This window comes from Festucalex cinctus, chromosome 16, assembly GCF_051991245.1.
Source record: "Festucalex cinctus isolate MCC-2025b chromosome 16, RoL_Fcin_1.0, whole genome shotgun sequence".
Lineage (NCBI taxonomy): Eukaryota > Metazoa > Chordata > Actinopteri > Syngnathiformes > Syngnathidae > Festucalex > Festucalex cinctus.
The window spans coordinates 10,932,516-10,945,294 of NC_135426.1; the positions used below are offsets into that span (position 1 = coordinate 10,932,516).

General features: G+C 31.8%; 1 protein-coding gene across 6 annotated transcripts in view; it reads right to left on the bottom strand.

Moving 5' to 3' along the window:
* Window positions 1-6,848: 6,848 nt before the first annotated feature.
* Window positions 6,849-12,779, bottom strand: part of LOC144003841 (uncharacterized) — a 94,002-nt gene continuing 88,071 nt past the window's right edge. For 5 of the 6 annotated variants that reach the window (XM_077500469.1, XM_077500465.1, XM_077500466.1 and 2 more), the window contains 3 exons: window positions 12,092-12,196; window positions 11,920-11,950; window positions 6,849-7,409 (listed from right to left, as the gene is read on the bottom strand). In XM_077500469.1, coding sequence (XP_077356595.1) covers window positions 7,151-7,409; window positions 11,920-11,950; window positions 12,092-12,146 — 345 coding nt within the window. In that variant the 5' untranslated portion in view covers window positions 12,147-12,196 and the 3' untranslated portion in view covers window positions 6,849-7,150. The remainder of the gene's footprint in view (window positions 7,410-11,919; window positions 11,951-12,091; window positions 12,197-12,779) is intronic. The other variant, XR_013279093.1, reaches the window with a different exon arrangement.

Consider the following 12,779-nt stretch of genomic DNA (forward strand, 5'->3'; position numbering starts at 1 on the left):
TTTTTAAAAAAAAATTAAAAACGCCTTACAATACATGGTCGTTTTTTAAAAAAAATTAAAAACGCCTTACTATACATGGTGCTTTTATAAAAATTAAAAACGCCTTACTATACATGGTCGTTTTTTAAAAATTAAAAACGCCTTACTATACATGGTCGTTTTTAAAAAAAAATTAAAAACGCCTTACTATACATGGTGCTTTTATAAAAATTAAAAACGCCTTACTATACATGGTCGTTTTTTTAAAATTAAAAACGCCTTACTATACATGGTCGTTTTTTAAAAAAAAATTAAAACGCCTTACTATACATGGTGCTTTTATAAAAATTAAAAACGCCTTACTATACATGGTCGTTTTAAAAAAAATTAAAAACACCTTACTATACATGGTGCTTTTATAAAAATTAAAAACGCCTTACTATACATGGTCGTTTTTAAAAAAATTAAAAACGCCTTACTATACATGGTCGTTTTTTAAAAATTAAAAACGCCTTACTATACATGGTCGTTTTTTAAAAAAAATTAAAAACGCCTTACTATACATGGTCGTTTTTTTTTTTTTTTTAATTAAAAACCCCTTACTATACATGGTCGTTTAAAAAAACAAAAAATAAAAACGCCTTACTATACATGGTCGTTTTTTTTTAATTAAAAACGCCTTACTATACATGGTCGTTTTTAAAAAAAAATTCAAAACGCCTTACTATACATGGTCGTTAAAAAAAAAAAAAAAAAAAAAAAAAAAAAAAACCTTACTATACATAGTCGTTTCCTTACTATACATGGTCGTTTTTAAAAAATTAAAAACGCCTTACTATACATGGTCGTTTTTAAAAAAATTAAAAACACCTTACTATACATGGTGCTTTTATAAAAATTAAAAACGCCCTACTATACATGGTCGTTTTAAAAAAAATAAAAAACGCCTTACTATACATGGTCGTTTTTAAAAAAAAATTAAAAACGCCTTACAATACATGGTCGTTTTTAAAAAAAAATTAAAAACGCCTTACTATACATGGTGCTTTTATAAAAATTAAAAACGCCTTACTATACATGGTCGTTTTTTAAAAATTAAAAACGCCTTACTATACATGGTCGTTTTTAAAAAAAAATTAAAAACGCCTTACTATACATGGTGCTTTTATAAAAATTAAAAACGCCTTACTATACATGGTCGTTTTTTTAAAATTAAAAACGCCTTACTATACATGGTCGTTTTTTAAAAAAAAATTAAAACGCCTTACTATACATGGTGCTTTTATAAAAATTAAAAACGCCTTACTATACATGGTCGTTTTAAAAAAAATTAAAAACACCTTACTATACATGGTCGTTTTTAAAAAAAAATTAAAAACGCCTTACAATACATGGTCGTTTTTTAAAAAAAATTAAAAACGCCTTACTATACATGGTGCTTTTATAAAAATTAAAAACGCCTTACTATACATGGTCGTTTTTAAAAAAATTAAAAACGCCTTACTATACATGGTCGTTTTTTAAAAATTAAAAACGCCTTACTATACATGGTCGTTTTTTAAAAAAAATTAAAAACACCTTACTATACATGGTGCTTTTATACAAATTAAAAACGCCTTACTATACATGGTCGTTTTAAAAAAAATTAAAAACGCCTTACTATACATGGTCGTTTTTAAAAAATTAAAAACGCCTGACTATACATGGTTGTTTTTTAAAAATAAAAAACGCCTTACTATACATGGTTGTTTTTTTTTTTTTTCAAATTAAAAACGCCTTACTATACATGGTCGTTTTTAAAAAAATTAAAAACGCCTTAATATACATGGTCGTTTTTTCACAATTAAAAAGGCCTTACTGTACATGGTTGTTTTTTAAAAATTAAAAACGCCTTAATATACATGGTCGTTTAAAAAAAAATAAAAAAAAATAAAAAAAAACGCCTTACTATTCAAGATCGTTTTTTAAAAAAAAATAAAAAACGCCTTTCTATACATGGTCGTTTTAAAAAATAAATAAATAAAACGCCTTACTATACACAGTTGTTTTTAAAAAATTAAAAACGCCTTACTATATATGGTCGTTTGTAAAAAATAAAATAAAAACGCCTTTATACATAGTCGTTTTTAAAAAAAATTAAAAACGCCTTATACATGGTCGTTTTTGAAAAATTAAAAACGCCTTACTATACATGGTCGTTTTAAAAAAAATATATAAAAATTAAAACGCCTTACTATACATAGTCGTTTTTAAAAAATTAAAAACGCCTTACTATACATGGTCGTTTTTAAAAAAAATAATTAAAAATGCCTTACTATACATGGACGTTTTTTTTTTTTAAATTAAAAACGCCTTACTATACATGGTCGTTTTTTACAAATAAAAAACCCCTTACTATACATGGTTGTTTTTTTAAAAATTAGAAACGCCTTACTATACATGGTTGTTTTTTTTTAAAATAAAAAACGCCTTACTATACATGGTCGTTAAAAAAATTTTTTTTTAAACGCCTTACAATACATGGTCGTTTTTAAAAAAAATTAAATAAAACGCCTTACTATACATGGTCGTTTTTTTTTTAAATTAAAAACGCCTTACTATATATGGTTGTTAAAAAAATAATAATAATAATAATTAAAAAAACGCCTTACTATACATGGTCGTTTTTTAAAAAACAATTAAAAATGCCTTACTATACATGGTCGTTTTTTTAAATTAAAAACGCCTTACTGTACATGGTTGTTAAAAAAAAAAAAAAAAAAAAAACGCCGTTTGTTTTTAAAAAAAAATTAAAAACGCCTTACTATACCTGGTGGTTTTTTTTTTTTTAATAAAAAACGCCTTACTATATATGGTTGTTAAAAAAAAAAATAAATAAATAAAAAAAAACCCGCCTTACTAAACATGGTCGTTTTTAAAAAAAACAACTTAAAAATGCCTTACTACACATGGTCGTTTTTAAAAAAAAATTAAAGACGCCTTACAATACATGGTCGTTTTTTAAAAAAAATTAAAAACGCCTTACTATACATGGTGCTTTTATAAAAATTAAAAACGCCTTACTATACATGGTCGTTTTTAAAAAAATTAAAAACGCCTTACTATACATGGTCGTTTTTTAAAAATTAAAAACGCCTTACTATACATGGTCGTTTTTTAAAAAAAATTAAAAACGCCTTACTATACATGGTCGTTTTTTTTTTTTTTAAATTAAAAACCCCTTACTATACATGGTCGTTTAAAAAAACAAAAAACAAAAACGCCTTACTATACATGGTCGTTTTTTTTAAATTAAAAACGCCTTACTAAAAACATGGTCGTTTTTAAAAAAATTTCAAAACGCCTTACTATACATGGTCGTTAAAAAAAAAAAAAAAAAAAAAAAAAAAAAAAAACCTTACTATACATAGTCGTTTCCTTACTATACATGGTCGTTTTTAAAAAATTAAAAACGCCTTACTATACATGGTCGTTTTAAAAAAAATTAAAAACACCTTACTATACATGGTGCTTTTATAAAAATTAAAAACGCCTTACTATACATGGTCGTTTTTAAAAAAATAAAAAACGCCTTACTATACATGGTCGTTTTTAAAAAAAAAATAAAAACGCCTTACAATACATGGTCGTTTTTAAAAAAAAATTAAAAACGCCTTACTATACATGGTGCTTTTATAAAAATTAAAAACGCCTTACTATACATGGTCGTTTATAAAAAAATTAAAAACGCCTTACTATACATGGTCGTTTTTAAAAAATTAAAAACGCCTTACTATACATGGTCGTTTTTAAAAAAAAATTAAAAACGCCTTACTATACATGGTGCTTTTATAAAAATTAAAAACGCCTTACTATACATGGTCGTTTTTTTAAAATTAAAAACGCCTTACTATACATGGTCGTTTTTTAAAAAAAAATTAAAACGCCTTACTATACATGGTGCTTTTATAAAAATTAAAAACGCCTTACTATACATGGTCGTTTTAAAAAAAATTAAAAACGCCTTACTATACATGGTCGTTTTTAAAAAAAAATTAAAAACGCCTTACAATACATGGTCGTTTTTTAAAAAAAATTAAAAACGCCTTACTATACATGGTGCTTTTATAAAAATTAAAAACGCCTTACTATACATGGTCGTTTTTAAAAAAATTAAAAACGCCTTACTATACATGGTCGTTTTTTAAAAATTAAAAACGCCTTACTATACATGGTCGTTTTTAAAAAAAAATTAAAAACACCTTACTATACATGGTGCTTTTATACAAATTAAAAACGCCTTACTATACATGGTCGTTTTAAAAAAAATTAAAAACGCCTTACTATACATGGTCGTTTTTAAAAAATTAAAAACGCCTGACTATACATGGTTGTTTTTTAAAAATAAAAAACGCCTTACTATACATGGTTGTTTTTTTTTTTTTTTAAATTAAAAACGCCTTACTATACAAGGTCGTTTTTAAAAAAATTAAAAACGCCTTAATATACATGGTCGTTTTTTAACAATTAAAAAGGCCTTACTGTACATGGTTGTTTTTTAAAAATTAAAAACGCCTTAATATACATGGTCGTTTAAAAAAAAATAAAAAAAAATAAAAAAAAACGCCTTACTATTCAAGATCGTTTTTTAAAAAAAAATAAAAAACGCCTTTCTATACATGGTCGTTTTAAAAAATAAATAAATAAAACGCCTTACTATACACAGTTGTTTTTAAAAAATTAAAAACGCCTTACTATATATGGTCGTTTGTAAAAAAAAAAATAAAAACGCCTTTATACATAGTCGTTTTTAAAAAAAATTAAAAACGCCTTATACATGGTCGTTTTTGAAAAATTAAAAACGCCTTACTATACATGGTCGTTTTAAAAAAAATATATAAAAATTAAAACGCCTTACTATACATAGTCGTTTTAAAAAAATTAAAAACGCCTTACTATACATGGGCGTTTTTAAAAAAAATAATTAAAAATGCCTTACTATACATGGACGTTTTTTTTTTTTTAAATTAAAAACGCCTTACTATACATGGTCGTTTTTTACAAATAAAAAACCCCTTACTATACATGGTTGTTTTTTTAAAAATTAGAAACGCCTTACTATACATGGTTGTTTTTTTTAAAAATAAAAAACGGCTTACTATACATGGTCGTTAAAAAAAATTTTTTTTAAACGCCTTACAATACATGGTCGTTTTTAAAAAAAATTTAATAAAACGCCTTACTATACATGGACGTTTTTTTTTTAAATTAAAAACGCCTTACTATACATGGTCGTTTTAAAAAAAAAAAAAAAAAACGCCTTACTATACATGGTCGTTTTTTTTAAAATAAAAAACGCCTTACTATATATGGTTGTTAAAAAAATAATAATAATAATTAAAAAAACGCCTTACTATACATGGTCGTTTTTTAAAAAACAATTAAAAATGCATTACTATACATGGTCGTTTTTTTAAATTAAAAACGCCTTACTGTACATGGTTGTTAAAAAAAAAAAAAAAAAAAAAACGCCGTTTGTTTTTAAAAAAAAATTAAAAACGCCTTACTATACCTGGTGGGTTTTTTTTTTAAATAAAAAACGCCTTACTATATATGGTTGTTAAAAAAAAAAAAAAAAAAAAAAAAAAAAAAAAAACGCCTTACTAAACATGGTCGTTTTTAAAAAAAAACAACTTAAAAATGCCTTACTATACATGGTCGTTTTTTTTTTTTTTTAATTAAAAACGCCTTACTATACATGGTCGTTAAAAAAAAATAAAAATTTAAAACGCCTTACAATACATGGTCGTTTAAAAAAAAAAAAAAACATTAAAAACGCCTTACTATACATGGTCGTTTTTTTTTTTAAATTAAAAACGCCTTACTATACATGGTGGTTAAAAAAAATAAATAAAAAAAATAAAAAAAAACGCCTTACTATACATGGTCGTCTTTTTTTTAAAAATAAAAAACGCCTTACCATATATGGTTGTTAAAAAACAAAACAAAAAAAAAACGCCTTCCTATACATGGTCGTTTTAAAAAAAATTAAAAATGCCTTACTATACACGGTCATTTTAAAAAAATTAAAAACGCCTTACTATACATGGTGCTTTTTAAAAAATTAAAAACGCCTTACTATACATGGTCGTTTATAAAAAATTAAAAACGCCTTACTATACATGGTCGTTTTTTAACAATTAAAAACGGCTTACTATACATGGTCGTTTTTTAAAAATTAAAAACGCCTTAATATACATGGTCGTTTAAAAAAACAAAACAAAACAAAAAAACGCCTTACTATACATGGTCGTTTTAAAAAAAATAAAAATGCCTTACTATACATGGTCATTTAAAAAAAAATAAAAAACGCCTTACTATACATGGTCATTTTTAAAAATTTAAAAACGCCTTACTATACACAGTCGTTTTTTAAAAAAAAATAAAAAACGCCTTACCATGGTCGTTTTTTAAAAATTAAAAACGCCTGACTATACATGGTCGTTTTTAAAAAAATAAAAAATGCCTTACTATGCATGGTCGTTTTAAAAAAAAACAAAAAAAAAACGCCTTACTATACATGGTCGTTTTATAAAAATTAAAAACGCCTGACTATACATGGTCGTTTTTTTTTTTTTTTTTTTAATTAAAAACGCCTTACTATAGTCGTTTTTTGTTTTTTCTAAATGAAACGCCTTACGTGGTCTTTTTTTTTTTCCTTTCTAAATAAACCGCCTTACGCCTTAAAAAAACAAAACATGAAATGCCTTCATGGTAGTTTTAAAATAAATAAATAAGTAAAGCGCCTTACTATACATGGCCGTTTTTCTTTCTCTCTCTTTTTTTTTTTTAATAAAACGCCTTACGCCTTAAAAAAAATGACATGAAACTCCTTACTATACATTTTTAATTTCTTACTATATAATGCATCATGTCAAAATGGCCAACTATACATCATGTCATAAAAAAAATAATAAAATAAATACTTATGGTCACATCATAATAAACTTACATATCTAAACATGTTATGGATACTAGGACATGAAATTTAACATGGTATGTCAACGTCAAGCGTGGCATAATGTATAGTACACAACACGTTCACACAACTGTACTGTACTAATGATGAGGTACACACGTTACAGAAGGTTGGGCTGCCAGAGTGAAAATGCTAATGCTGTGCTGCAATATGTCATTTGTCCTTGTGCCCGTCTGGCCCGCAGCCCGACCGGGCCTGGTCAGACCTGTCAGCTCGGCTCTCCTTCTCCAGAGTGGACCGTGACCCGGCCATGATGACAGTGCCGCGCAAGAGATTATAGACCCTGATAGTGTGCCGCGCCAGCGTTATGCACACGCTGCCCTTTTGACTGGAAAAGGCGGGCTGGCTTCCAGTTCTGTCCGCCCAGATCACATCTGCCCACTTGTCCTGGGCAAGCGGCCAGCGCAGGACGCTTAAATTAAAAACAAAAAAACAAAAAAGAAGAGAAAAGAAAAAGAAAAAAAAAAGTTTTACATCGCAGAAATTACATTTTACAACCAATCATAATAAACATGTTGCCATGTATGTACGTCAAGTAATTCTTAGCATGAATTACATCATTGAAAAAAAATAAAATCTTATACTATCATGCCACAATACAAACGTCTTCTTAGATAGTATTTTGATGGATGGATGGATATTAAAAATATGTACTGTACCCCATGGTATATGAAACATAAGTCTTTGTAATCCTATACATCATGTTTTATTTAATGAAAGTTACACATCATGCAGTGTTACTATTTCATATTCATTTGAACCAAGCCTCACTATTCATCATGATATCAGTATGTCCAAATGTGTATCATTGTACTCTCATAAAAAAGGATGTCAAACACCATGTTGTATGAAACATGATATTTTACTATACATGATGTCATTTAAATTACCGTAAGTCTTACTATACGTTATGTAAGAAACATAACATTTACTTTTTTAGTGTCATATTAAACATATATAATCATGAATTTGGGCAATAAACATCTTAGCTTAATAGTTGCTAACAGTACAAAACATGAACATGTTTGAGTGAAAACAACTCATAATGTACATAAACTGGAAAAATAAATAAATAAATGACATGATCTCATCTGCAATCATCCAATTAAAGTCGGCCCTGCTGTCATCTTACCTAATTGCACAATTAATTTAATCGAATTTCCCACTTGACTTTGGGGACTCTTTAATGTCACTGAATGGAAAGCGGGTGGGGGGTGTTGGACAAGCCCTGGGATAATAAGACTGGAGTCAAGTCAACGCCGGTGTGCCCCCCCTTTCAAAAACTCATTCCAGTGCACTTTGGTAATTTCATGTTTGAGAGATTTTACTGCGTGACGACAAAACTTGACCACCGCCACAAATGGAGACGCTCCAATGGAGAAGACCAAGGCCAGATTGCAAAGCCAGTGCGGGAAATTGGATATTTTTTACACACCTTCTCGGGCTTCCCAACATTATTAATTAAAGCGGGCGACGACCTGGCTTGTGCCCATAACTTGTAAAGAACACAAAGACCAACACATAATCGGTTTGCGCAATTGAGTCCATTTATCTGAGAGGGACGTGACTAAATTGAACTTTTTTCGACTGTACGTGTTAGGCATGGTTGTTTGCTTGCAAGGGACAAATCAGACATCACACACCAGCAACTTGATGACGCTATGTTAAATAACTGCTCTAGAGTCATTGTAACTTTTAAAGTAATGACGACTTACTGTCCATCATGTTATTTAAAAAATGTCTTACAATATGTCGTGGCATTAAAAAGGTCAAAGTATACATGATTGGTCGACAAGGCAATGAGTCCACTTTAACGCTTGAAGTTGACTAATCTCTAATCACATGTTTTTGGCACACCAGCTCTGGACCGGTGGTGGGGAACGAGGGCAACAACACCAAGTCGAACGCTCTTCTCGTCCAAAACGTTACATCAAATAATGCCGACCGTGTGATAACGACAACTTTGTCCAAGACGTCGTCAGTGGCCGTATGACTGTGGAAATATTTCACCAAACGTGGAACTCGTAGCAAGTCAAATCCAATAAAAGAATAAGTGAAATTGAAACAGTAAAACTGAGAAATACTTCATTTTGGAGTCTGGCGATCTTGTCCCATGATGAGACATGATAGCAAAGGATAACGTCTTGAACAAGCTATCGTATGCTCAAGAACACAAAACGAGTTGAAATAGAAAAAAAATAGAAAAGTGTGGGGAAAATGAGTGCTGTAAAATAATCGATTGCAGAATTTGTTGTCCAACTTCTAATATCTACATCATGTAATTTTAGTCAAAAAGTCTAAATATTTCTTTATGTCACAAGACAAAGTTTTATTTGATATCTTGTCATATAAATCATGAAGTCTTCATGTCATGTTGCATCACGCCATTCAAAAATGTCAAACAATGCATAATGTCATTTTTTTTCTGTTCTATCATGTTAAAATAAATGTGACATGCGTGATGTCAAAATAAATGTCTTCACATCAATCATGTCATATTACAATTGTCTTCATATTTCACTCATTCAAACCCAAAAACGAATAAATACATTTATTTTTAAAACTTGTTTTTTTATGCTAGAGCAGCTTTGATGCAGCTTTTGACCTGAAGAGGTCACTTAAAGCAATGGTAGTTATTACAAAAAACGGCCAGCAGGGGGCATCAGAGTATAAGAGATCACCCAGGGCCATGTTGCAACAAGCTCCTTTTGCCAATGTTTTCACCAGGAATGTAAATAATAACGAAACTTACCTATATTCTAATGCTAATTGCTACAAAATGGAAACAGATAGAAATATACATTTTTTTCCCCCTGATGAAATAGACTCTAATCTTTATTTTGGTAGGTTCCATATTTTTATAGCACACATAAAACACAATATTCTGCGGGCCTTGCAAAATCAGTCAAAATCCAGTAAAACAGCCGGGAGCGAAGGGGGTTGCTTCAGTGAAAATGGCTTTAAGTAACATTGTGCCATACTGTCATTATATTAGTTCATATTGCTTGTTGACAAAGGCCTCATCTTTTATTATGAAAAACTAAGCATAATGTCCACCAACACTGAGCACAAGATCAAACAGCCCCGCTAAGCAGGCATCTTCTTTAAATTGCGACATTAACTCTGAATATCCTCCCTTGTTACCGGCATGGTGTAAATGATCAATCACAGCTCGCTCACACCGCTTCGATATGTGTGTTAAAAAAAAAAAAAAAACATGAAGGAGGAGTAAGATGGAGCAGAGAAGCTACTTGACGTGGCACTTGAGATGCTGTCAATTAGCCGGCGCTAGTCAATAAGCAGCGGCGCGTGCGCTTCGACTCATGTAAAAACATCACAATGATGAAAACTGTCACGCGTCAGTGGCGCCAACAACTACGAGCTCTAATTGATACTTCTGTCCAGCTCACCTTGACCAACAATTTGTTGGCAACAAACACCCTAACCAGGCATGAAGGTGGACCAACAAATGGCCTATTACAGTGCAGGTCGTGTATTTGGAGCACAGGTACTATTGTCTGAATTTATTAGGACCTGAAAGCCTACTAGTAGGGCCAACATCCGTAATTTTAGCATAAAAGACATGATCATATGGAGGACCAAAAAATAAACAATAAATAAAAGTGAAAATAAAAACGGACATAAAAATATATTGTGTTGTTTTTCTTACCATTTATACGAGTGAAGACCAGAGATGGCAAGAAAATTTTCAGGCCATGTCCGTGATGAAGGGCATGCTGTGATTGATGCACATAAAGTAAGGAAAACTGCTAGTCTGGCTTCACTTTGTCACTATGTCCTTTGGAAATCTACTGCGTTCAGATGTGGCCCCAGGTTTTATCTTCTCAGTATGCAGAATTGACCAGTAAAGTTTGTCTACTTGTGATTTATGAACTGCAAAGCTCCAAAAGGCGAAAGTGGAATGTCCAAGCTGAAAGCAGCGAGCTCTTACATGGATAAGCACGAGGCGGAAGACGGGAAAAGATTAGCTTCTTAATGACCGATCAAAGCCAACACGCTGCTGCTCGTAAGCACTACTCTGATCTGGCGAAGCTATCGATAAATCCAGAGTCGGAGGACGCGGGATAAGGCCGAGAAGTTAGAGAGGAAGGCAGAGAACTCCACAAAGTTGTCCCGGAAAGGTAAAAGAATCGGAATGCCCTTTTCTCCGAGACTTCTCCGTCCAAAGATAAAGAAGCGGAATGTCACCGTGCGTCTTCCGCAAGGAATCGATGCGCCGCTATCTCCTCTGCCTGCCGCCATCCTGCTAACCAATGTTGACATTTGGCTCAAAGTCTATTGATTTACGGCGAGGACGGTGTAAAACAAGCCAGTCTTGAGGTTGAGACTTTCACTTAAAGAGCCATACTTTCTCATCAGGCATGAAAAAGAGGATCAGGGCGGGCAATCAATGACACATCGTCAGCTCGGCTGAATCGTGCCTCGTGTTGAAGGGGGGGGTGGACTCAGCGGATAAATACTTTCAAGGACAAATTTGTCAAAGCGCTTCTCGCCGACTTCATAATTGAACCTCTGGGCGGCTTTAGAAAGTGGAAATATTTCACGGCCGGGAGATCAAGAAAAGCCACACAAAAGAAAGTCCAACTTCTTTTACAAGGGTGAGCTTTTATTCACTCTTGACTCAGGTCGCAGGCTTTCATTTGGAAACTGCAGCAAAGGCCTTAGTGATTTTTTCAAAGATATTCAAGTTGTTGAAAGGACACTTTTTGCGTCAACCAATTCCACTCAGTCAGACTTTATGGCACTAACTGTCCAAAACTTTATGCAGTATTGACTCAAGACAATTGACACTCTTGGTGGTTATGTTGTACTTAACTGCTTAACTGTTAAGTTTTGTTGTTTTACGTTGCTGCTTACTGAATTTGCCCATTGACGGACTAATTAAGACTTATTCTACTCACCTGTAACGTTTAGTGGTACCCTCCAGGCTACCTAGACAGACGAAAAACTTGATTACTTTCCAACAAGGAAGAGTGAAAATCCAATGTGATAAAAACAAACAGCATGAGGGGGAGTATCATTGGGGAATATGCAAATGAGGACATAAATACAGATGAGGTTGAATACATTTACCGCTCATCTCCATGCTGCTGAATGATGAAGTGCTGCTTTTTCTGTGAATGCGCATCAACGCTTTTGTGGTGCTTTCATGGTCACTTCGTTTGAACTGAGGGCAAGCTTCATGGAAAAACAAAGATCAAAGTCAATTGCATTTGATGTCGTCCACTTCGGTCCTGACTGCGCACAGCACGGACTGACTGTTGTCTTGAAACTCCTTGCATCGATTGATCAATCAAGGGTTGTTTACCATTCAAGATGTGCCTCTAGAGTTCCTTCTGATGTTGGCGTGAGTCGCCCCTTTGTGCCAATTGTGTCCTGACCTTTTTGTGTGACCAAAAGACTTCACAATGTTTCGTTGACAACCAGAAAATTCGGACCAATTTGTGCCATCGAGCCCTCAGACTAAAACGGCGGCCATCATGTTTGCAAGCGGCCTGTAATTCCACCTCCATTAAAACCGTTTTACACATCAGCGGTACTCGGGTGCGGGCGGATACTGATGACTGATGTTTTTTTTGGCGGGGTGATTAGCTGTGATAATGACTCACATCTACACCTGTCAGCGGCAAAGACAACAAGCATGTTGTACAGAAAGCCATTAGCGTCCGTGTCGACATCTACTTCCTGAGTGAGAGATATAATGAGGTCTGCGCTAACATTGTAGATTAAGACTAATAGAGTATATGGGCTGTAGTATACA